General features: G+C 36.7%; 1 protein-coding gene across 1 annotated transcript in view; it reads right to left on the bottom strand.

Moving 5' to 3' along the window:
- Positions 1 to 25,795, bottom strand: part of LOC150092621 (protein lap4-like) — a 737,075-nt gene that overhangs the window by 143,376 nt on the left and 567,904 nt on the right. The window contains exon 31 of the mRNA XM_090414245.1: positions 530 to 631. Coding sequence (XP_090270371.1) covers positions 530 to 631 — 102 coding nt within the window. The remainder of the gene's footprint in view (positions 1 to 529; positions 632 to 25,795) is intronic.

A 25,795-nucleotide genomic window follows, 5' to 3' on the forward strand; every position in this document is an offset into this window, starting at 1 on the left:
TAATAATAATAGTAAAATGTTTATTATTCACGGATTACATCAGATTAGCCATAATGGATAGCTCATCACCAAAACCTCAAATCATTACAGTAACTGGTCATAATTCACAGCTCTCAACCCTTCAAGTTCAAGATTCACTTCTCATGCATCTTCCTATTTAAGATCCTACCTTATCTTCTCCTCCAACTCATTCCAGCTCCTGATCTCTTAGACTATCTTTACATCACCTGCACTTAATTAACTTATGAGACTGGGTGCTTTCCAATTTTCTTAATTAAATTTTGCTGTATATTCTCAGGCTGGTTGGTCTATTTTGCAGGAGAAAAAACTTACCATATCGAGTTCAACTAACTTGCTTTTGGGTGATAAAGCTTTTTTATTTCAGAAAAATTTTCATCACATCATATGAACTGAACCATGATATTTTAATTTTCACTTATATTTGTACTACAGAAGTAAGAAGACAGTGCAATTGTTACTTAACATGTTAAAACTAAGATGAATGACAAAAAACTTATTAATTACTTACAGATGATGTAGTAGGATATCTCACCAAAGCTTTTTCTGAATGAGATGTTGGAGATAGCAAGCAATTTATATCATCTTCTCTTTCCCTGTTTTTAATCATTTCCTACAAATATGTATTATATCACTTACATACTATAATTATAACTAATCATATTTCATAAAAAATATATATCATCAAAAATAAAATTTCTTGTAAATTGCAGAAAGCTATCAAAAGATAAACTGGAGAAAAAGTGGTCTTTCTTTGGAAAATGTTGGTGTGTTTCAGAAATTTAGTTAAACCTCCTTCTTCAGGAATGGTGCTAATATAAGAGCAATCATGTTATACATGCAATATACTCCTACCTAAGGAAATAATATATTTAACAAAATATCATAAATGCCACACGGTATACTTCTGAAATTTAGCTAATAAGAAAATCCACAGTGAAGATATTCAATTTAAAATTACTGTTTGTGGAGTTACTTAAGGATATATCTACACAGAAAGAAGTAACTGACCAGGATTTCTGATCAGCACTTGATACTTAAAAATGGTTGAAGGCAATTGAAGATATGAGACCAGAAAGTTATGTCTGTTAATAATGTCCTCCTCCTGGAAATCCAAGTTTTTATGAAAAAAGGTTAAAGCACCCATACAATTGACATGCCTTCAATAAAAGATTTTCACATCTTAGATGGTGAAGAAATCCAGATTTTTCCTACCTAAGAGATGACTGTTGCATCATCCTTGTCATGCTGCCTTGGATGTAGGCATCCAAGTCCTTAATTTTTTTGTGATATGTGACCTCTTGAAAAGTATACATATACCATTACAGAACAAATGGGATGAAGTGAAATTGTGGATTTTGAAATAGACGTTGAAAGTTTTTTCCACGGGGTGCTTAAGGGTCAAAGCTGTATAACTGAGAGGAGACCTCCACATAGCCTTTAAAGGAATGCGGAGAACCGACCAGGGCTTCTGACCTAATGTCCAATCTTCACCTTCTCGTGGTGCACCCTGTTGGGTATCTACTTGGATACTGAACGAACAATGATGGGCTGGCAAATTGGGATTTAGCCAACCAAATTGTATTCTTATTGGTTAAACCAAAATAAAAAGTGATGGTACAGCATGATAAAATTTCATGCCGGCTGGGGCGTCGCCCGGTTAAACAAGGGCCCCCGTTGTTTTCGTCAGGGAACCAGGGCGAACAGCGAAAAGTCAGCTACTGAAACAAATCTGAAAACAAACCCCAACTCAACATCACAAGAGTTAAAGATCGGTACTATCAATGTAAGAATCCTGAATGGCAAAGAAATGGAGCTAGCTGAGGAATTAGATAAGTACCAGATCGACATAATAGGGATGACTGAAACAAAAAAGACAAAAACTGGTGAGATCTTTCTGAGCAATAAATCCAAAATGTTATTGTTGGAGTCTATAAATACAAATTTTCTCTATATTTGTATTAGAAATCAACTAGCAACTATTTTTTAGCTTAAGAACATCGTAATAACTAAATGTCGGATCCAAAGTATAGATTGACAAGAAGTAGGATCCAACATTATATTCAGGCAATGACAATCAAGGAAAAGAAGGAGTAGCCATAGTATTCAACACAAAATACGAGGCTAATCTTCTTGAATGGCAGTCAGTCTCAAGTAGAGTGATGTCGACAAACATCCAAATGGGGAACTGGACAATGAGACTTATTTGTGCCTATGGTCCCACAGAAGGTTCTACTAAGTTAGAAGTGGAGGAATTTTTTGAGGTTTTAGAAAAAGCAACTGACACAATGAAAAAGGAAAAGATGGTCCTTGTTGGGGATCTAAATAGCAGAGTAGGAAATGATTGTGAGACATACAAAAATATTTTGGGAAAATTTGGAGAAAAGAGCAAAGTTAATAATAGTGGCAAATATCTGTTAGATTTCTGCTCATGACATGGACTGGTTATTACTAACACCATGTTCCAACATAAAAATGTGCACAAATTCACATGGAGAGAAGAGGCTAGGAATAAGAAAAGTCTCACTGACTATGTTATTGTTGATAGTGATGTTTTCTCCCTGATGCGGGACACCAGAGTGTACAGAGGATTTGAAATTGGAAGTGATCAGGATAAAATTGAATTTCATATTGAAAAGAATAACATGTAAGAAAGTTTTAAAGTGAATAAAAGTTGAGCAGCTCTCAGATATGAACTGTAGACTTAAATACACAAAGATTATTGAAGAAAAAATGAAAGAGTTTAAGAACAGCAACCAAACCTTGGAGATGCAGTGGCAAACTCTGAAGAAAACATTGATTGATTCTGCCAGAGAGGCATGTGATGAGGTTGTCTGCAAGGATAAAAAAATCAGAACTCCCTGGTGGACACAGGAAGTTAAAGAGGCAGTGAAGGAAAAGAAGAAAGCATATCAAAAGTTCCTGTCAAATAAGTCACCTTGTGCTCTTAGAGAATATAGAGACAAATGCAAGAATGCTAAACACTGTGTAAAACTAGCTAAACAAAAGTCATGGGAGGACTTTGGCAAGAATATAGAAAATAAATATCAAGAAGGTGGTAAGATATTCTGGAGATTGTTGAAGAAGCTTAAAAATTGAGGAAAGAGTGCTGTAAAAGGAGTTAGAGATGATAAAGGTGACATGAAAACAGGAGAAAAAGATATCCTTGCAGTATGGAGTAATTACTTTGAAAAACTGCTAAATGAAACAAGCAGTGATGACAGCACAGTGGTAAAAAACACTGACCAGGCATGCAGTCAGGAATACATATCCATACTTGAAGTAGAAAAAGCCATCAAAGGCTTGAAATGTGGAAAGGCAGCAGGAGTAGATGATATTCGACCAGAAATGCTGAAGTATGGTGGTATAAGAGTCTTACAGTGGCTGCACTGCATAGTTCAGAAAGCCTGGACAGAGGGACAAATTCCCGATGATTGGAGTAGAGCTCTCATAGTACCCATATATAAAAAGGGAAATAAAACTGCATGTGAGAATTACAGAGGTATTTCCCTACTGAGTGTTCCTGGCAAGATCTATGCAAGTATACTTGAGAAACGGTTGAGAAGAATTGTGGAAGAAAAGCTTGGTGAAGAATAACCTGGATTCAGGCCAAACAGAGGCTGTCTGGTTCAGATTTTCACTTTACGACAAATAGTCGAGAAAGCATGGGAATATAACAAAGATCTGTATTTAAGTTTTGTTGATTTGGAAAGGACATATGACAAGGTGCTAAGAGAGAAGCTATTAAATATGCTGCAGTTATATGGTGTCAATGGGGCATTATATCGAGCTATACTTAGTCTTTATTTGAGTTGTAAGTCAGCAGTTAGAATTGAAGGAAGTACAGGAAGATGGTTTAATGTTAAATCTGGTGTGAGACAAGGATGTACATTATCCCCTCTGTTATTCATTATCTATATGGATCACATTATGAAGGAAAGTGGTATTAAACATGATATCAAAATTGGAGATGTTAATGTCAGCTCTTTGCTTTATGCGGGTGATGTTATACTTCTATCCGCTAAAAGTCTGCAAGATTCTCTGACTAAATTGAATAACTGTTGTAAAAGATATGGTATGAAGGTCAGCAATAAAAAGACAAAGACAATGAAAATAGGCAGAATCATTGAAAATGTCAACTGTGTTGTGAATGGAGAACTTATAGAACAAGTAAAACATTTCAGCTACTTAGGCACGATTTTTACTGAAGATGGTAAATTAAATATAGAAATAGACAACAGAATCAGCAAAGCTGGTATGGTGGGAAGTCAAATGAATAAATTCATATGGAATAAGAGAGAAACTTAGGCACGATTTTTACTGAAGATGGTAAATTAAATATAGAAATAGACAACAGAATCAGCAAAGCTGGTATGGTGGGAAGTCAAATGAATAAATTCATATGGAATAAGAGAGAAACTTAGGCACGATTTTTACTGAAGATGGTAAATTAAATATAGAAATAGACAACAGAATCAGCAAAGCTGGTATGGTGGGAAGTCAAATGAATAAATTCATATGGAATAAGAGAGAAATTAGTCGGAACACTAAATTAGCTGTATACAAGACAGTGTTCAAACCAGTTTTAACTTATGGATCTGACAGCTGGGTCAGAAGTAAAACACTTAACCAAAGACTAGAGACCGCAGATGAGAGTCCTGAGAAAGATTATAGATGTGAACAGATGGCATCAATGGCAATATCATATTAAAAACGAGGATATTAGGAAAGAACTTGACATGGTCTGCATCCAGGAATGCGTTAGAGAGCTAATCTCAGGTGGTATGGTCACCTAAACAGAATGGGCGAGGAAAGATTAGCAAAACAAGTGTTCTCTGCCAGGTTGGCAGCAAAACGACCCAGAGGAAGACCAAGATATAGGTGGATTGATACGGTACAAAGTGCCTTAGACGATAGAAATATAAGATCTGATAATGTTGGGGTCTTGACAAGTAACAGACTGATTTGGAGGAAAATTGTAGATAGGAAGTTAGTAATGATGTAGTTTTTTTCATGTAATACTATCATATCCTGTACACCCCTTGAGGGTACATGGCAGGAATTTGATGATGATGATGAAGTTTTTTCACTTGTTATACTATAAATTAAAGATGACAATAAATTATATTCTTTTTTTCATCCTTTATCCAATTGTAAGCAAACAAAGTTTGCATGTGAAGTAACTTCATGACTGGGCTATCTTGTACATAGAGGCTAATGACTTCAAATTAATTGCCTTAGTATCCCACAATGTAATGCACATATCCTTACAGACATGTATAATGCTATGCATTGAGAAGAGTCACTACCCAGAGCAGTTTCGTCCTTTAATGAGGTCTCATCAGTGGCAGCCAGATCCAGAAGAGATGTCAAGGTTGAAGTAATGCAGAAGTCATATTTCCATATATAATTAGGAAAAATTAATCACACCTTATTACTAAAATACTCTGAATTAGAAACAGATGTTGAAAACTTAAGTATAAAGAGCTAATAAGCTTCATTTCGGCAATGAAAACATTACTAAAATTAAGGGGATATTAAATCCCACATAGTTTTAAAACCGAATAAGAAACTCAAAGATAGGAATCAGAGAGTTTCTTGCCGAATATAGTAAACTATAAAGTATCGGCGAACACTGGCGTTAGCAAATGCAAGTGATTCTAGTACGTAGTACAATCTCGGGCAACTCGTTGCAAAGGTGAGTAAAGTTCAGATCGCTATTCTTAGGTATTATCCATAATGTAAAAACACATTTCCTAGGAAAAGTATGCTGTTATTACATTATGGAGAGAGGTTACCACCCAGACCGGTTTCAGCCTTTTTTGAGGCCTCATCAGTGAGTGGCTAGACCTAATACCGAAGTGTATAGCGAAAAGAACTTATATACTCTGCGAACGAGTTTTCCAAGTAGGTGCAACCATTAAGTTACTTAAGTATAAAGAGCTAATAAGCTTCATTTCGGCAATGAAAACATTACTAAAATTAAGGGGATATTAAATCCCACATAGTTTTAAAACCGAATAAGAAACTCAAAGATAGGAATCAGAGAGTTTCTTGCCGAATATAGTAAACTATAAAGTATCGGCGAACACTGGCGCTAGCAAATGCAAGTGATCCTAGTACGTAGTACAATCTCGGGCAACTCGTTGCAAAGGTGAGTAAAGTTCAGATCGCTATTCTTAGGTATTATCCATAATGTAAAAACACAATTCCTAGGAAAAGTATGCTGTTATTACATTATGGAGGGAGGTCACCACCCAGACCGGTTTCAGCCTTTTGTGAGGCCTCATCAGTGAGTGGCTAGACCTAATACCGAAGTGTATAGCGAAAAGAACTTATATACTCTGCGAACGAGTTTTCCAAGTAGGTGCAACCATTAAGTTACTTAAGTATAAAGAGCTAATAAGCTTCATTTCGGCAATGAAGTTCTTTTCGCTATACACTTCGGTATTAGGTCTAGCCACTCACTGATGAGGCCTCAAAAAAGGCTGAAACTGGTCTGGGTGGTGACCTCCCTCCATAATGTAATAACAGCATACTTTTCCTAGGAATTGTGTTTTTACATTATGGATAATACCTAAGAATAGCGATCTGAACTTTACTCACCTTTGCAACGAGTTGCCCGAGATTGTACTACGTACTAGGATCACTTGCATTTGCTAACGCCAGTGTTCGCCGATACTTTATAGTTTACTATATTCGGCAAGAAACTCTCTGATTCCTATCTTTGAGTTTCTTATTCGGTTTTAAAACTATGTGGGATTTAATATCCCCTTAATTTTAGTAATGTTTTCATTGCCGAAATGAAGCTTATTAGCTCTTTATACTTAAGTAACTTAATGGTTGCACCTACTTGGAAAACTCGTTCGCAGAGTATATAAGTTCTTTTCGCTATACACTTCGGTATTAGGTCTAGCCACTCACTGATGAGGCCTCAAAAAAGGCTGAAACCGGTCTGGGTGGTGACCTCCCTCCATAATGTAATAACAGCATACTTTTCCTAGGAAATGTGTTTTTACATTATGGATAATACCTAAGAATAGCGATCTGAACTTTACTCACCTTTGCAACGAGTTGCCCGAGATTGTACTACGTACTAGGATCACTTGCATTTGCTAACGCCAGTGTTCGCCGATACTTTATAGTTTACTATATTCGGCAAGAAACTCTCTGATTCCTATCTTTGAGTTTCTTATTCGGTTTTAAAACTATGTGGGATTTAATATCCCCTTAATTTTAGTAATGTTTTCTTTGCCGAAATGAAGCTTATTAGCTCTTTATACTTAAGTAACTTAATGGTTGCACCTACTTGGAAAACTCGTTCGCAGAGTATATAAGTTCTTTTCGCTATACACTTCGGTATTAGGTCTAGCCACTCACTGATGAGGCCTCAAAAAAGGCTGAAACCGGTCTGGGTGGTGACCTCCCTCCATAATGTAATAACAGCATACTTTTCCTAGGAAATGTGTTTTTACATTATGGATAATACCTAAGAATAGCGATCTGAACTTTACTCACCTTTGCAACGAGTTGCCCGAGATTGTACTACGTACTAGGATCACTTGCATTTGCTAACGCCAGTGTTCGCCGATACTTTATAGTTTACTATATTCGGCAAGAAACTCTCTGATTCCTATCTTTGAGTTTCTTATTCGGTTTTAAAACTATGTGGGATTTAATATCCCCTTAATTTTAGAGATGTTGAAAATTTTTTTGCTTGGTTATACTATAAATTAAATATGCCGATAAATTCTATTCATGGTTTCATCCTTCATCCAAGTGTAAGCAAATACATTTTGCATGAGAAGCAACATCACAAAGGGGATAAAAGACTAAGACAATTGATGAGACCTCAATAAAACTCAAAAATCAGTCTGGGTAGTGGCCCTTTCTGTGATGCATAGCATTATACATGCCCATAAGAATACATACATTGAATTATGGGATACTAAGGCAATTGATGTGAAGTCATTAGCCTCTATATAAAAGTGATTCCCATGGTGAAGTTACGTCATGTGCAATTTTGTTTGTTTACATTTGGATAAAGGATGAAACCAATATAATTTATTGGCATATTTAATTATAGAAATTTTGGATTAGCCCAACCATTAAAAATTACTTTGCAGAATTCATTATGATAATATAATGTAATGGTGATTAAACTGTACTATTCATGATAATAATGCAATGTAATCAACACACAAGTAAGAAGTCTTGGTTAAACAAAGGTCTTCAGTGGTGCACTCAGGATTTAATCTGGGGAGGGGGGAGAGTTGAGAATACACACTCTGCATTGCATACGACCAATGACTGAGTATCTGCAATGATCACCAATACATGATACCCATGATCTCCTCTGGCCTGGCTCAGATAAATGAAGTAGGGCTCGGTCTGCCCAAGCACTACTTCATTCACCTTGTGTTCACAGCGGCCGTGATTCCTGAGAGAAGGGCATTCCCACCTTATGCAACAGCTAATTCATAAGTAGTATAGAAATAAAAGACAAGATACAACATAAATAAAAAAATGAATTTTAATTAGGAAAAGATTTTTAGATTTTTGGAAATTTTTGTAGTGTTTTTTTTCCCCTTTTTCTTTGGGTGTGTGTGTGTGTGTGTGTGTGTGTGTGTGTGTGTGTGCCATTTCGCTTTTGGACATTTCGAGCCCATTTATCAGGATTACAACTTCTTTTCTGCTGAATCCAATTGTTTGTTGTAATGTTTTCGCTGCTACAATCAGATGACGAATCCGAAGAAATACATAAACATTTTCTTGAGCCGAGCTTTCTGCTAATAAATTGCATTGAAGAACCATCAGATTCATCATTTTTCACATCCAAATAATTATTATTAGTCTCATCCATCTTGATATTATAACGGTATAATTTTTCTTTTTTCTAAAAACAACTGACATTAAAATTCACAAGTACTTACTTCTGCGGCAGTTACACTGTAACTGATTAATTATTTTACTTTTTTTGTGATGAGACAGCACTAAACAATTTACCGTTATCATCAAGTACTTGCTTCTGCATTATTGCAACGATTTACATTAGAATATGGAGTTAATTAGATTGGCTTCTGAAATAAATTATTTATTATTCGATGGCCAACAAAAATTTTGTAATTTAGTGGTGTTAATCCTTATTATTAGGGAAATTTATTATGAATATACAAAGTTAGGAGTTAATCAAGTGCTTTGACACTAAAATTTAAAAATTCAAAAAGTGGAGTTAATCGATTTAGCTTGTAAATGGCTCATATACAATAAATTAAACTAATAAGAATTAATATGCATGTAATTTATATGAAATGGTAAACATTAATGCCTTGTAAAAATTTAAAAACTAAGGTAACACTCAATGAGTCTGATAAAATCTGCCCGAGTGTACAGGGCTCAGACAGATTATGAAAGTGACTCAAATAATGACTATGCTCGTTGGCAAAATGAGGACAGTAAATTAAAATATGAATGATTGATAATCTGGCATCACAAGACTCATGCATAGCCATTTTATCGCCCTCAACAGAAAAGAGTGCATAAGATGACTATGCCCTATGAGGAGCCGAGCAAGAACAACCTCCTTTTTACAGTCCCTGCACAGACTAAACTGTCACAATTTAATTTCAAGTTTGATTCGATAAAGCATATTATTAGTTTTCGCTGCTACAATCAGATTCCCTATTGCATAATGACTGTCACTGGGATAAAAGTTTGTGTCTGATGATGTGCCTGCAATCAGTATAGAATACAGGTAGATGGTGGAAGTTTGAGAAAAGTGTTGACCTAGCTGCAGTATCTGAAGCCTTGTTTCCCTTAATCCAACAAAAGCATATATGCAAGTGTAGCTTCCCTAAAGAGAAAGGGCACACTGGATATTTCTGTAGCTCTAGTCTTCTTATCGCCTGTAAAGAACTCTGTGAATCTATATATATTATGTACCTTTGGTAGTGATGCATTCTTATGTATTTAAAAACAAGCTCTATAACATATAAGCTCTATGGAGAGGGCGCTAGTCGCCAGAGAACGCAGTGGGGAATTTGAGCTGTGCTGAAAAAAAGTGCTTTTTTAATTAGTGAATAGTCTGACTTCTGTCGAGATTTGTGCTACATTATTTCTCTGGAATACGAGTGTCCTTCAGTGGTTGTTTTTGAAGTTAGTTGTTGTCGATATATTGTGTATTTTGGTTACCGAGAAGACTGGGTTGGAATTGGAAGCATAATGGTGGAAGAGAAGACGAAGATATAGGTTTTCATTATTTAGTTTTATTTTATTTATATTTAGTAAAATGTTTGGTTTGTACTTTTACTTATATAGTTATACTTCCTTATACTTATTTAGCATTTAGCTGTAATAGTTCCTCGACACTATTTTGAATAATGGTGGCAGCGGCAGTTAAAATTGCAAATGGCGTATCAACAAGTCCTCCCCCATTTGAGGACTCCATTTTGTGTGATATCATACAGGATTTTGTAGCATGTGGGACTTGTGGAATGTATGCTTCCCAACGGTTGTATATGTGGCAGGTGAAAGAGGGGAAAATACCTATATGCACAAAATGCAGGCAATGGGAGGAATTTGGTGAGTTAGAGATGACTATAACTGAACTCGTTGAGTCAGAGGAGGGAGATTCTCCACATAGAGAGAGAGATGAGTGATATGATAGAGGGCGAGAATGGTGAGAGAAATATGAATAAAATAATGAGAGTGGGGAGTATGGAAAGGTTGAATGATTGTGAAGTTTTTCGAGACGGTCTTAATTGGGAGGATGAAGGGCAAATAAGAGTGGCTGACTTGCAGAGAGAGAGAGATAGATGAGCTGAAAGAGCAGGTGGAATGTCTATGGAATGAGATGAGAAGTGTGAAAGATGAGATTAGGCAAATGGAAGAGACGAATGCAAGGCGAATCAGAAAAGGAGTGAGAGACAGTTATGGGAATGGTAGAAGAGGAGAGAATAGGAACCGTAGAAGAGAGAGAATGACAGAGAGTTATGTGAATGATAGAAGAGGAGAGAATAGGATAAGTGGAAGAGAGGGAATGAGAGTGAGATATGACAATGATATAAGAGGAGAGAATAGGAACAGTGGAAGAGAGGGAATGAGAGAGAATTATGGGAATGATAGAAGAGGAGAGAATGGAAACAGTAGGGGAGAGGGAATGAAAAGAATGTGAGGGAGCACTGGAACCAGGGATAGGGTGATGACAGGAAGGCAGGTAAATAGGAGAACAGAGAGAAAGTGTTAGAGGAGAGAGTGTGAGGGATGCATGTGAGCAATCGAGGAACAGGATGGCAAGAGGTGTAATGTATGGGGACTCAATGATCCGTAGTGTGCAAGATAGGATGCGTGAGGAGTGTCTGCCTGGAGGAATGATAGAAAGTGTGGCAACGGCAATTAAGAGGGGTGAAAGGGTGGATGAGATGATTGTGATGGTAGGAACAAATGACTTGAGAGGAAATGTAAATTGGGCAGCAAGAGATATTGAGATTCTTACTTGAGGTTGTATGAAAAAAGATGCAGAGAGGAAAGATAGTGTGTGTGTTGCCTAGGTATGATAGTGACAAGCTGAGCCAAAGAGCAGTAATATTGAATAACATAATAGCTAGAATGTGTCAGAAGAGAGGATTAGAATATGTGGATGCTTGGAGGGAGTTCTGATGAACAGAAAGGAATTGTATGTGAGAGACTGCTTGCATTTGAATGAGGAAGGATGTGGGAATCTGGAGAGATTGCTGTTCTGAAAGAGTCGGTGTGTCAATGCAGGGAAACTAGAATGCCCAGGGTGGATGGTAGTAGGGGTGGCCTCTTGTGGGAATGGGTACTTGGGAGAAGGGGGATGATATCAGGTAATGCTGAGCCCAGTGGAGTCTAGATGGGATAATGGTGGGTACAGAAACAGTGGCATTTTTATGCTTTATACTAATGCCAGGAGTATCTGGAATAAAGGAGAGGAATTGGTGGCAATGATAGCATCAGCCTGGCCAAAGATTATTGGGATCACTGAGACGTGGTTGACAGAAGAGGATATAATAACAGGAATAGAAGTAGCATGGTACAGCATTTTTCGGCAGGAAAGGAAGGGAAAGCATGGTGGTGGAGTACTGCTTATGATAAGTGATGACTTATATCCTCTAAGAGTGGAGGCTTTGGAAGGCAGTGACACTAATGATTTTGAAAGCATATGGTGTGAGGTAGAGGTGGGCAAGACAGGATATTTAGTGGGGTGTTGCTATAAACCAAGGAGCACAGAAGGTGGGGACCAGGAGATGTTTAGACAGTTGAGCTTGGAAAATGCAAGAAGAATGATTGTTATGGGAGATTTTAACTACAGCAGTATAAATTGGGAGAGAAGATGCATGTAGCAATAAGGGAATGGAATTTCTATAATTTTTAAGGGACAAATGTCTTAGGCAACATGTAATAGAGGGAACAAGAGGTTCAAGAGTTTTGGATTTGGTTATAGCATCAGAAGAGTTGATAATAACTCAGATGACATTTCTCCCACCAGTTGGAGATAGTGACCATGTGGTTTTGACTTGGACAATGAATATGAATGCAGGAGTATCAGAGAGACAGGAATGTATATGGAATTATAAGGCAGGTGATTATAATAGTCTTAGACGTCAACTTGGGGAAGTTTCATGGAGGGAGGAATTGGAAGGCTGGGATATCATTAGTGCTTGGGAAATTGTGAAGGAATATTTGTTAGCAGCAATAGTAAGCTGTATTCCACAATTGAAGAAAAGGACACAATTTGGAGTAAAGTGGATGAAAACCAATATTACACAGGAACTGCATGCAAAAAAGAGGTTATGGAAGAGATATAAGGAGACAAATGAAGAGCAGATCCATGAAGAATATAAGACACAGGCCAGGAGAGTGACTAGTATGGTAAGGAAGGTGAAACTGGAATATGAGAAGAGATTGGCCTAAGATCCGAAGAAAATCCTAGGGAATTTTTTTAGCTATGTGGCCAGTAGGAGGAGAAATGATTGTGGAAGAATGACATTGTGGGATAAAAATGGGAATAGAGTGACTGATGCACAGGACATAGTGGAATCGTTCAATGAACACTTTATTGGAATATTTCATCCTGGAGGAGTAAATTTTAATAGTAGAGGGATAGGGCAGGTTTGAGGTTTAGAGGTGCAGGAGGATAGTGCGTTCCAAATACAGAGTACTCTGGATGTCAGAAAAGCTTTGGGACTGGATGGTATTTCACCACGAGTTTTATGAGAATGTGCTAAAGAACTGACAGCTCCCTTGACCTGGCTTTTCTATGAAAGTCTGGATATGGGAAAGGTATCCAGGGAATGGAAGGAAGGTAATAAAGTGCCATTGCATAAGGGTGGTAGCAGACTGGAAGTGTCTAATCATAGGCCAGTTTCTGAATCATCAGTAGTTGTTAAGATCTTGGAGACATTAGTCAGGAACTGTATACAGCATTGGGCAGATGAGGGTAATGTTATCTGTGAGAGTTAACATGGATTTGTGAAAGGGCACTCTTGTTTTAGTAATATGCTAGCCTTTTATAATAAAGTTACAAGAGCAGTAGATGAGGGGAACGGCATATACAGGTATCCCTCGATTAATGCAGTTAATTAATCTCTCAATGTTACCGCATATATCAAAATCACATTAATCAAATCTAATAATCAATAGTAAAAATTACAATTTGTCCATGATTGATTACTGTATTAATAATTCGTTTTATGTGGTACTCCTTTAGGAAAGATAAAAAGTGAATGCAAAGTAAATGTTTAATAAATACTTGTACCTACATTATTTACTGCAATTTTTTTATCAAAAGAAGTTATCAAGAATCTTTTGAACAGTTTTAGTTTTTTTTCTTATCGGCATAAATTTTAGGATAACACGCAAAATGACTCTCCAGACCTCGGGCAATAAAACATAAAGAAAAAACACTGCAAATATAATACATGATGGGAAAAATTAAGTGGATATTGAATCCAACATTATTTCATAGCTGAATATAGAAACTACAAGAATTTCGTGCCGAATATACAGAAACTAAAAGTTTCAGTAGATGCAAGCATAAGTAACCTTATGGGTAACTCACAGTAAAGGTGGAGTAAGCTCCAGATCACTTTCCTTAGTATTTTCAATAATGTAAAGCACATCTCCTAGAGGACATGTATGATAAACATTGAATCCAACATTATTTCATAGCCAAATATAGAAACTACAAGAGTTTCGTGCCAAATATATAGAAACTAAAAGTTTCAGCAGATGCAAGCATAAGCAACCTTATGGGCAACTCGTAGTAAAGGTGGAGTTAGCCTCCATATCACTTTCCTTAGTATTTTCCATAATGTACAGCACCTCTCCTAGAGGACATGTATGATAAATAAGCCTTTGGCTCTCTATTTCAGTAATACATGATGGTTTATTTATTTTCAGTTACAATCTAGAAATTATTGAACAAAGAATAATAATAAAAAAAAAAACTAAACGTACTATACTGACATCGGTGGTCGCAGTATGTATCTCTCAGATACAATTTGAGAGATACCGTCAAATATCATAGTTTACTATCATTTTACTGTCAAATATCACAGACCCTTACATAACATCTGTTAAACCAAACTGACAGCAAAAAACAGTGCAGAATATCACTCGTAACATATGAATGCACAGCTACTCATGACCTCCAAGCTATACACTGAATTGTGTACGAATATTTATATTAAACATTTTGCACGTATCTGTCAGATCAGCCAGCTGCGAGCTGCACAGAATTAAGGCGCGTTAATCAAAACTCTTGCTGCATATATCAAGGGATTATCACAACTAATTTCGCTGTGTTAATCAAATCTCGCGTTAAGCAAGGGATACCTGTACTGCCATTTTCTTGGATTTATCGAAGGCATTTGACAGGGTGCCACGTGATAAGCTGATATTTAAGTTGCTGCACATGGGTTTGGATGTCAGGTTGGTCAACTGGATTCAGGATTGGCTGTCCAATAGGTATCAAAGAGTTGTGTATGGTGGGGCAGTTTCAAGGAGGCAGAGGGTTACAAGTGGGGTCCCCCAGGACTAAGTACTGGGACCTATATTGTTTAACCTTTATATCAATGACATTGTCAGTAGATTGCAGAGAGAAAATTCAGTTGTTTGCAGATGATGTGAAGCTGGGAAGGGTTATTAGTAATAGTGCAGATGTGGTAGTCCTGCAAGAGGATTTGAATAAGCTAGATAGATTAGCAAATGAATGGGGATGTCCGTTTAATGCAGCAAAATGTAAGGTCTTGAGGTTTGGAACACATCAATGGGATGCTGAATACTCTATTGGAAGAGCTATACTGGAGGAAGTAGGAGAGACAAGAGATCTGGGGTTGATGACTGATAGAAACCTGAATTTAGTGGACATATTGCAAAGGTGGTGAAGGTAACACAGATGATTGCTGCAATAATGAGAAGCAGGATGCTGACCTGCAGTGTCCTTTTATCCTGCAAGAGATAAAAGAGTTATCATTCCGTTGTATAAGACCCTGATCAGACCACACTTAGACTACCGTTCTCAGATTTGAAGGTCATAAATTAACTGTGGAAAGGGTACAAAGGCAGATAACAAAGATGGTTTCAGGACTGTACAATGTTAGTTATGAGGATCGGCTGAGGGAATGTGGACTGCAGAGTTTGGTGGATAGAAGAAGGAGAGGTGATAAGATTGAGACTTTTAAACGGTTGAGAGGTGGTTACAGGGTTGACACTGAGGAGTTCTTTTGCTTGGTTGAATAGCAAGAAGGAGTAATGACAAGGGATCATCCCTGGAAATTAGGAAATGAAACTGTGAGCAAGAGGGTGAGGAGTGGTTGCATGGAGGGTGGTTGAACCATAGCATTGCCTCATAGAGTGGTGAGAGCGAGAATGGTCAATGAGTTTAAGAAGTGATATGATAGACTGTGTTTCCTAGGAGGGACTTCCCACAATGGGTCTTGATAAACTGTATTTCCTAGGAAGAACCTCCTGCGATGAGTCTTTTGACTCCATGGAGGCCTGAATAATAATAATAATAATATACTTAGCTGGAGTTATTACATTTTATCTGAGAAGATATTCTTCTGTCTGGGATCTTCTGACAGCAGAAGAGCCCACTAGTGCCTTTTGAACTGACTGTGTAAACAGGTACAAAATCAGAATATTGAATTCTATGAGCTTTAAAGAGCAGCAGGTCGAAAAATACATGATAGTATACATGAAAGCCATGGTGGAAGTGTGTTTAGTGGCACCAATATCCAAAGCTTGTAAGATACCTATTGTTTGCAAACCAAAGGATTTCATGGCAGTTTCTCAACTGTCCCATCATGAACAAAAAACAGTTGGCCATATGGAGTGACCTGGCAGGGATTTTTTTTTTTAATTTGCATATAACAGAGACAATATTGAAAACAACAAACGTGTTGAAGAATATGCTGTTTTCAAGTTCTGATGTTGAAACAACAAACATAATTTGACTTGATGTACAGAACCAGGAACTGGTGAAGTTTGAAATGCACCAGCTGCAATTCTTATGCCTTGAAGCTGAACAGGGTCTAGCCATCATAAAGTACTTTCTCTAGTAAATGCATAGACTTTGGACCCATAATCAAGTTTTGATCTTATCAGTGTGCAATATAGATGGAGCAAATAACATCTATCTGCACCCTAAGAGGTGGAAGATAGGGTGCAAAGAACGTCCACTGATTTACAGTATTCCTAACTGCCGTACGTAAGAGAGGAAACTGAGTTTGCTATGAAATATGAGTACCAAGAACTTGGCTTCTGGTGTAACTGGGATTAATGTTTGTCCTAGTCGAAGTTTTGGGTCAGAATGAAAACCATGTCTGTGACAAAACGTGCACACAAACTGTCTTCTGCTGTGAAACTGTGAAGCCATTTGCAAGCACATATTTTGAGAAATGGTCACTGACTTGCTACAGCTGACTTTCTATGACCCTCATATTACATAAATAACAGAAGATGAATCATACACATATAGGGTTATTACTTACTGTTGGAGGAAGTTGTTCTGTTACTGAGTTGACTTTGATTGCAAAAAGCATGACACTTAAAACTGAACCTTGTGGGACTCCCTCTTCTTGGTTATAGCGGCAGACAGGGCAGTACCCACATGGATTTAGAAGATTTCCTCATCATCATCAAATTCCTGCCATGTACCCTCAAGGGGTGTACAGGATATGATAGTACTACATGAAAAAAACTACATCATTACTAACTTCCTATCTACAATTTTCCTCCAAATCAGTCTGTTTCTTGTCAAGACTCCAACATTATCAGATCTTATATTTCTATCGTCTAAGGCACTTTGTACCGTATCAATCCACCTATATCTTGGTCTTCCTCTGGGTCGTTTTCCTGCCAACCTGGCAGAGAACACTTGTTTTGCTAATCTCTCCTCTCCCATTCTATTTAAGTGACCATACCACCTGAGATTAGCTCTGCTAAAGCATTCCTGGATGCTGACAATGTCAAGTTCTTTCCTAATATCCTCATTTTTAATATGATATTGCCATTGATGCCATCTGTTCACGCCTCTAATCTTTCTCAGGACTCTCATATCTGCGGTCTCTAGTCTTTGGTCAAGTGTTTTACTTCTGACCCAGCCTGATCCATAAGTTAAAACTGGTATGAACACTGTCTTGTATACAGCTAATTTGGTGTTCCGACTAATTTCTTTCTTATTCCATATGAATTTATTCAATTGACTTCCCACCATACCAGCTTTGCTGATTCTGTTGTCTATTTCTATATTTAATTTACCATCTTCAGTAAAAATCGTGCCTAAGTAGCTGAAATGTTTTACTTGTTCCACAGGTTCTCCATTCACAACACAGTTGACATTTTCAATGATTCTGCCTATTTTCATTGTCTTTGTCTTTTTATTGCTGACCTTCATACCATATCTATTACAACAGCTATTCAATTTAGTCAGAGAATCTTGCAGACTTGTAGCGGATTTATTTAGAAGTATAACATCATCGGCATAAAGCAAAGAGCTGACATTAACATCTCCAATTTTGATATCAGGTTTAATACCACATTCCTTCATAATGTGATCCATATAGATAATGAATAACAGAGGGGATAATGTACATCCTTGTCTCACACCAGATTTAACATTAAACCATCTTCCTGTACTTCCTTCAATTCTAACTGCTGACTTACAACTCAAATAAACACTAAATATTGCTTGATATAATGTCCCATTGACACCATATAACTGCAGCGTATTGAATAGCTTCTCTCTTGGCACCTTGTCATATGCCTTTTCCAAATCGACAAAACTTAAATACAGATCTCTGTTGTATTCCCATGCTTTCTCGACTATTTGTCGTAAAGTGAAAATCTGATCCTGACAGCCTCTATTTGGCCTGAATCCAGCTTGTTCTTCACCAAGCTTTTCTTCCACAATTCTTCTCAACCGTTTCTCAAGTATACTTGCATAGATATTGCCAGGAACACTCAGTAGGGAAATACCTCTGTAATTCTCACATTCAGTTTTATTTCCCTTTTTATATATGGGTACTATGAGAGCTCTACTCCAATCATCGGGAATTCATCCCTCTGTCCCTCTAACCTAGGAGATTTCCTCTAGGTCCAAAATTATGCAAATCTTTCAGTATTCCAAATCTCCAAGAAGTGTCATATGCATTTTCCATATCAAAGAAAACTGATACTAGATGCCTGCATATTAGGAAGGCATTGCCAATAAATGCGTCCAGCCAGGCTAGATGATCAGTAGTAGAATGATATTTTCAGAAGCCAGATTGTGTTCTGGAAAAAAGATTGTTTCTCTCTATAAACTATAAATGACAAGACTAACCATTTTTTCCACAAGCAGCTATAGCAAACCAGCAGTAAGCAGCAGTAATTATTTGTAAATTTCGATCTTTCCCTGGCTTAGGAATAATAATTGCCTTTTGAAAGGTATCTGGGCATATGCTCTCATGGAAAATTCTGTTTTTAGCCAAAAATCTCTCCAAATTTATTTGGCAACTGTGCTTTATACCACCCACCAACTGTGTATCCAAGAATACACAGTTGGTGGGTGGTATATCTGCCCTTCATTTTCCTTAGACTTCTTTCGTGTTGTTTTTTTTGTGGAGAAGGTATATTGGATACAGGATTCTTTTTGACTCTGATGGCAGATCTGTCTTACTCAAGCTCAGGCATATTTGAAAGCAATGAAGTTTGTTGTTGTGGAGTATCTTTGGAAAATACACCAGCTCTGTTTCTGGGACCCTTTAGTTGTGCAATCCTTATTCCACCATGACTTAGGGAAATGTAGTTATAAACTGACTAGATGTTTCAGGAATTGCAGTTGTGGCAGCTTGTGTAATACACTGTAACATGATTCACTGCATAACTCATGAAAGAAGAAGAGTTAACCATTGCAGAATCAAATGCTGCTAACAATGAGAATGTGAGCCAGTCAGCTTGTTCAATGTTCCATATCTCAAATTTCCATGTTTGTGTATATGGTTGCCCATACAGAATAGTGGATATCACAGGAGAGTGATCACTCTCAAATAAGTTCTCTTCAGTTTCCTACTTAAAGATGGGAAAAGGGTGGGAGAAACAGATAGTTAAATATATGGCAGTGAATGTTTGGATAGGCATATGGAAGAAAGTCTTGCTTCCTGTGTTTAGGAGAGAGAGATTATTGTTGTCAGGCATATACTCAACAACTCTTCCTCTCATGGTTGTTTAAGCACTACCCCACAATATGTTTTGTCCATTTAAATCCAACATTCAAGTGTAGTAAGTGCAATATGATATCATCAAGGTTATCTTGAGAGATATCTGAGGCAGGAGGAACATAGATGCAGCATACTGTTATTATACTGGCCACTGAATTAGAAAGTTTTATTTAATGCCACCTTAGACCTCCTTTAGAGATTGCTGATCCTCTTCAATTCCTTGTGCACAGTTTGGTGAGATATGGGTCAGGAAGAGCCTTCATTAAATGCTTCAGTTAATTGCTGCACACAGGAAGTTCAGTTTCTCCAATCAAGCCTTCTCAGATGACAGCGATCTTGTTCCTGACATACTGCCTTAGGACCATAGTTACATTTCTTAGACAAGCAATGTAGGTCATTTTTCCACCGAATAAACATCCACAATAGTTCATTTTTTGAGAAACCAGTCAGCTTTGCTGTTTCCAAAATCATGGCTCCATCCAGACAGGCATCCACAATATCGAACTCCAAAAGATCCTTCATTTTTCCCATTGTGATCAACACTATTCATAATTATTGACCAGCAGCATTCTTAAATAGTTGCCTAGAACATGTGGTGATGCATGTGACCAAGTATTTTGCATATATACTGTGTAAGTGACGTTTATGTATATCTGCATAAAGGTTTCTAATTCAGTAGTATGTGTAGTTCCCAGTATGAATTGGATAGCAACTGCTCTCTATATTCATACTGAATGGGACTTGCATACAAGGATGGCAACTCCTCTTTGAGCAGATCCATTCCCTGTCCTTACAAATGATTGTAGCAATTTGTAATGCTGGGTTGTTTCTCAGCTTTAAGTATGTTTCCTAAAGGCAGAAGCATATTGATTTGTATTTCTGCAAGAGGCATTAATGTCATTGATCTTGACAAAATCCACTGCAATTCCATTATAGGAATGTTTTCTTTATTTCTTTTTGTTGATATCATCTGGCTTCCTGTGTTGAGTAGTTTTGTTTTCATTAGAGAAATGAGGCTGCCCAGTATCCACCATTTCTTCTTCATCAGAAAAAATATATAAGACACCATCGAATTGTACTCCCTCAAGAGTACCAGGTACATGAGTTATTATATCTTCTTCAGGGGAGAAGAGAGGCACAAAGGTATAAGGCCATATGTTGATGGTCTATCTGTTAGAGGGTTTTGGGGCATGTCTTTGACACTCTGTGGTGCACATTCCATTATCTTTTTTATTTTAGCAGATTTTCATGTAGTTGGACCATCTTTGGCTTGTCCTTAGGAGTGAGTCCATATTGATTTGTGTCCTTGATTCACTCTAACAAGATGGTGAACAAGTTATATCTTTCAGGGATGTTGTAATTGTGAGAGGGAAGTATCAACATACGAGTTTGGATATCTCTGTTGACACTTTCTTTACTGCTGTCTTCTCAGCATAAGAGAGTTTACCAGATGTTGCTGCACTTTTGTAGTATACTGCCTCTTCACCTCCTGATAAGTGATGTATTCTTCTGCTTTATTTTTTTGGATCTCCTTTTAATCCTTCCGCTTTTGGCATGCTCAAGAATAAGCTAGATGGTCTCCCTCACAGTTAGGGCATTTTGCTCTTGCAATCTTTGTTTTCATGGTCTTTGCTACAGAATCAAGCGCATATGATAGTCATCACAGGCAGTTTGAGTATGCCCATACTTCTGACATTTAAAGCAGCACAAAGGGTTCAGGATGTAGAGCCTTATTGGGCAAATGAGAGTCTGCTTTGACAGATGGTGGTTTTGGTGTATTGAATGTAACGATGATGTTCCTGATGACCATCCATATGTGTGCGAGTATTCTCCTCATAGCTGTCGATCTGATCTTTCATTTTGGAGCAGATCTCTTTGTCTGGTATGTTGAGGAGATCCTGCTCCAATATTATGCCTCTAGAAAAGTTTAAAGTTTTGTGGGGGATAACTATGATTGATATTCTCCTGACAGATATTGCTTTAATGATGATGCTTTAATAGTATATATATCTCCTGACCAGAGCTTCTTTATGGACTTTGGAGATTCTGCCAACCCATCTGAACATTCTGAAGAAGAATGACATTTTTCCAAAAGGACATTCCTTCGTTGAATGTATTATCAAGACAAATGGTGTATTGATTGCAACTTGTTTTCTTTTTATTATTCTGACTTTCTTTTGGTTTTTCTATGGTTTCCTAGTTGGGACTTGTTGAGGACCCTGATAAACAAGAGGATAAAGAAGTATTCATTCTCAGGAGTTTAGTTTGGCCCCAGAGTTCCCCCCCCCCCCCACCATTGATACCCACTCTCTCCAGAAAACTATGACTCATCTCAGGAGTTAAATGCCAGGGTTACCATGGATGCTATATGGGCATCTCAACAAGCCTTGGGTGCCTATCCCTGGACCATGGGAAAGGAGACATACTGCAACACACTTGACCCTTGCAGGCAATCTCAACTGATTGATCCTGGTTGGGCCATTCAGGACAGTGTGTCTTGCCGAAGCAGAGGCCAAAATACTGCTAGACTACCATGACTCCCGCACCTGCACTCCATTCTGGATGTCCATGGGTTACACTGCACAATAAACATGGCATCAAGGTCCCAGTGATGGTAGTTTGGAAGACAAGATAGTAATAAAGATTCAGGAGTACAGCAAGGAATATGGGAAGAAAAGTATAGAAAAATAATAAGGAAGAAAAGGGCTAGTATCATCACTGAGATCCCCTTCACCATGAACAGGTACCTCACATGGAGGGAAAAATATATGAAACATACAGTAAAAAACACCAATGAGAAAGAAGTTACTGAAAGAATAACTTTCCAAATGCCATGCTGATGTGATTCATATTAATAAATCCAACAAGAAAAAACATTTTATAAGAATAAGCTCTAATATCTGACATTGAACATCAAGCAAATTTCTTAGGGAACAGAATATATTTTAAAGAAGAATATCAACAATTTTGAAATGAACAATTAATTAATACAATTAATTTAATTATGCTCTAAATGAAGAGGCCAATGATGGAGTTCAATGAGCCATAAAAGGTTTCTAATCCTATAGAAGTTTGACAATATCAAAAGATATGTCTGATAATGATTGTAATTCTTTAAGAGTTCAATGCATCCTTCACAATTACTTTTCTATGTGAAAAAATCCTGATGAAGCCAACTGGATCTTTATTCCTTAGTTCACAAAATTTCTATCAAATATATAGAATTTCAGCATTTCAGCAAGAATTTCAACATTTGTTCCTCATTCTCCAGTTGGAAAATTCTCTATGCTACTCCCAAAACAACAAGTATCTTTTTTGTTCCTGTAAGTTTAAGTTACTGCAAGTATGGATGGAATAAAAAAATTAGAAAAAAAAACAACATATGGTTATATCAGCTGTCTTATCTACTGTTGTTACATACTATCCAGTCATTTCAACTCTTGGTGATCTTGTGATCTCAGCCTCTTGTCTTTTCTTTCAGCAATTGTAAGCTCAAATTAGTAAGGTCCTTTATATTGTCCATCCCACTCTTTTGCAGTGTTCCTGTCCTTCTTATGCACTCAATCTTCCTCAACATAACTGCCTTTTCCAATAATTCATCCACTTGCATAATATTCTCAATGTACATTAATTTCTGTTAATCATGGCATCCAAGGAGCATTCTGTTTTTATATTGTTATTAGTCATTTGCTTTCTGTCTTTCTTCTTAATGATCCTGCTTTCACATCCATACCTCGCTACTGGAAATACCACTACTTTAACAATTCTAACTTCTGTGATCTTACTAACACCTTTATCTTTCATAATTTTTGTCAGGTTTAATATAGCTTTTTTTCACCCATGGCTATGTTTCTTTTAATTTCATCTTCATATTTACTATCATTTACTATCAGACTAATCCCAGTAAATCAAAAATTTTAACTGCCTTTATCGCCCTCATCCTTGGTTTCTGCAACAATGGTTGTATCATCTGAATCTTACATTATTTATTTCTCTGTCAATCTTAATTCTTGTTGGGTTTTTGTTTAGGTTAGCCATTCTCATAATATATTCAACTATAAATATTAAAAAGATAGGGTGTTTCTCCAAATACTGTATTTACTGAAGCTTATCTACTATTTTCATTTAACTAGGATTGTATGACGGTACTCAAACTTTAGTTTGTGAAGAATTCTTACTCCACTAACCACATTTAAATAAAAATGGCTATATGCTTATTTCCAAGATTTAGAAAAGTCATTATGAGAAATTGCAATATTCATTTACAGTGAGTTACATGACATCCAACCTCTTGCTGACTGATCCTATAGTCTTCTAACCATATAAATGGAACTTTCTCTTCAGCTCATTTATAGTATTACCCCCACAAAAACAATATGTAATAAAATATATATTAATTTATTAACTGGTTCATATTTACTGGATTTAAAACTAGAATCTTCAGGGCAAAAGTGCTTCTCAGAATACACAAGTGACAATGAGTACAGGAAATAATTCAAATTGTAATGGACAAAGATCTAGAGTCCTAATTTGGTCACCTACAATGTACAAATAGAAGTTTTTTTTTTTTTTTTTTTTTTTTTAACAGTTGTTCAGTTAATTTTATGACTTTTCTCAAATTTTGAGATTAATTGTTGAAGTGAGGATAGATTTTCACAGGTGCTGTCAAATCAAACTCATTAAAAGTAAGAGAGACTATTTTTAGAGTATTTTTGGCCTTATCGTGGCTCTTGACTCTCCCATTGTAAAAGATTTCTATATGTTGACCATAATTACTCATAATTGCACAGGATGTCTGATGCTTTTAAAATTTCTGATGATGCTCATCCAAAATGTTCAAGTGCACTATAACCATGAGATTTTGGTATTAATGACAGAAAACTCATTAAAAATCTAGAAAGAGAGTAGATGATATATGTCCTAAAATAAAAGTCAACAGTTAGAATTGAAGGAATTACAGGAAGGTGGTTTAATGTTAAATCTGGTCTGAGACAAGGATGTACATTATCCCCTCTGTTATTCATTATCTATATGGATCACATTATGAAGGAAAGTGGTATTAAACATGATATCAAAATTGGAGATGTTAACGTCAGCTCTTTGCCTTAATGCGGATAATGTTATACTTCTAAATAAATCTGCTAAAAGTCTGCAAGATTCCCTGACTAAATTGTAATTGATATGGTATGAAGGTCAGCAATAACAAGACAAAGACAATGAAAATAGGCAGAAGCATTGAAAATATCAAATGCATTGTGAATGGAGAACCTATAAAACAAGTGAAACATTTCAGCTACTTAGGCATGATTTTTAGTGAAGATGGTAAATTAAATATGGAAATAGACAACAGAATCAACAAAGCTGGAATGGCAGGAAGTTAACTGAATAAATTTATATGGAATTAGAGAGAAATTAATCAAAACACTAAATTAGCTGTATACAAGACAGTGTTCAAACCAATTTTAACTTATGGATCTGAGAGCTGGGTTAGAAATAAAACACTTGACGACTGGAGACCGCAGATGTGAAAGTCCTAAGAAAGATTAGGGGAATGAACAGATGGCATCATTAGCAATATTATATTAAAAGTGAGGATATTAGGAAAGAATTTGAAATTGTTAGCATCCAGGAATGTGTTAGCAGATCTAATCTCGGGTGGTATGGTCACTTAAATAGAATGAGAAATGAAAGGAAAGAAAAACAAGTATTCTCTGCCAGGTTGGCATGAAAACGACCCAGAGGAAGATCAAGGTATTGGTGAATTGATATGGTAAAAAGTGCCTTAGAAATAGAAATATAAGATCTGACAATGCGTGGAGTCTTGACAGGTAATAGATTGATTTGGAGGAAAATTGTAGATAGGAAGTTAATAATGATGTAAATTTTTCATGTAGTACTATCATATCCCCGTTGAAGGTACATGTCAGGAATTTGATGATGTCTTCTGAATTATGCAATGTAGCTACTGTAAAACTTTTATATCTCCATACTGGAGCATTGCTTAGTGAGCATCATCTTCTCCAGCTATCTTTCCACTTTTCTGGTGTTGTTTT

This window comes from Typopeltis vanoorti, chromosome 25 (genome assembly GCF_054136105.1).
Source record: "Typopeltis vanoorti isolate ZY-2024b chromosome 25, IOZ_Tvanoo_1.0, whole genome shotgun sequence".
Classification (NCBI taxonomy): Eukaryota; Metazoa; Arthropoda; class Arachnida; order Uropygi; family Thelyphonidae; genus Typopeltis; species Typopeltis vanoorti.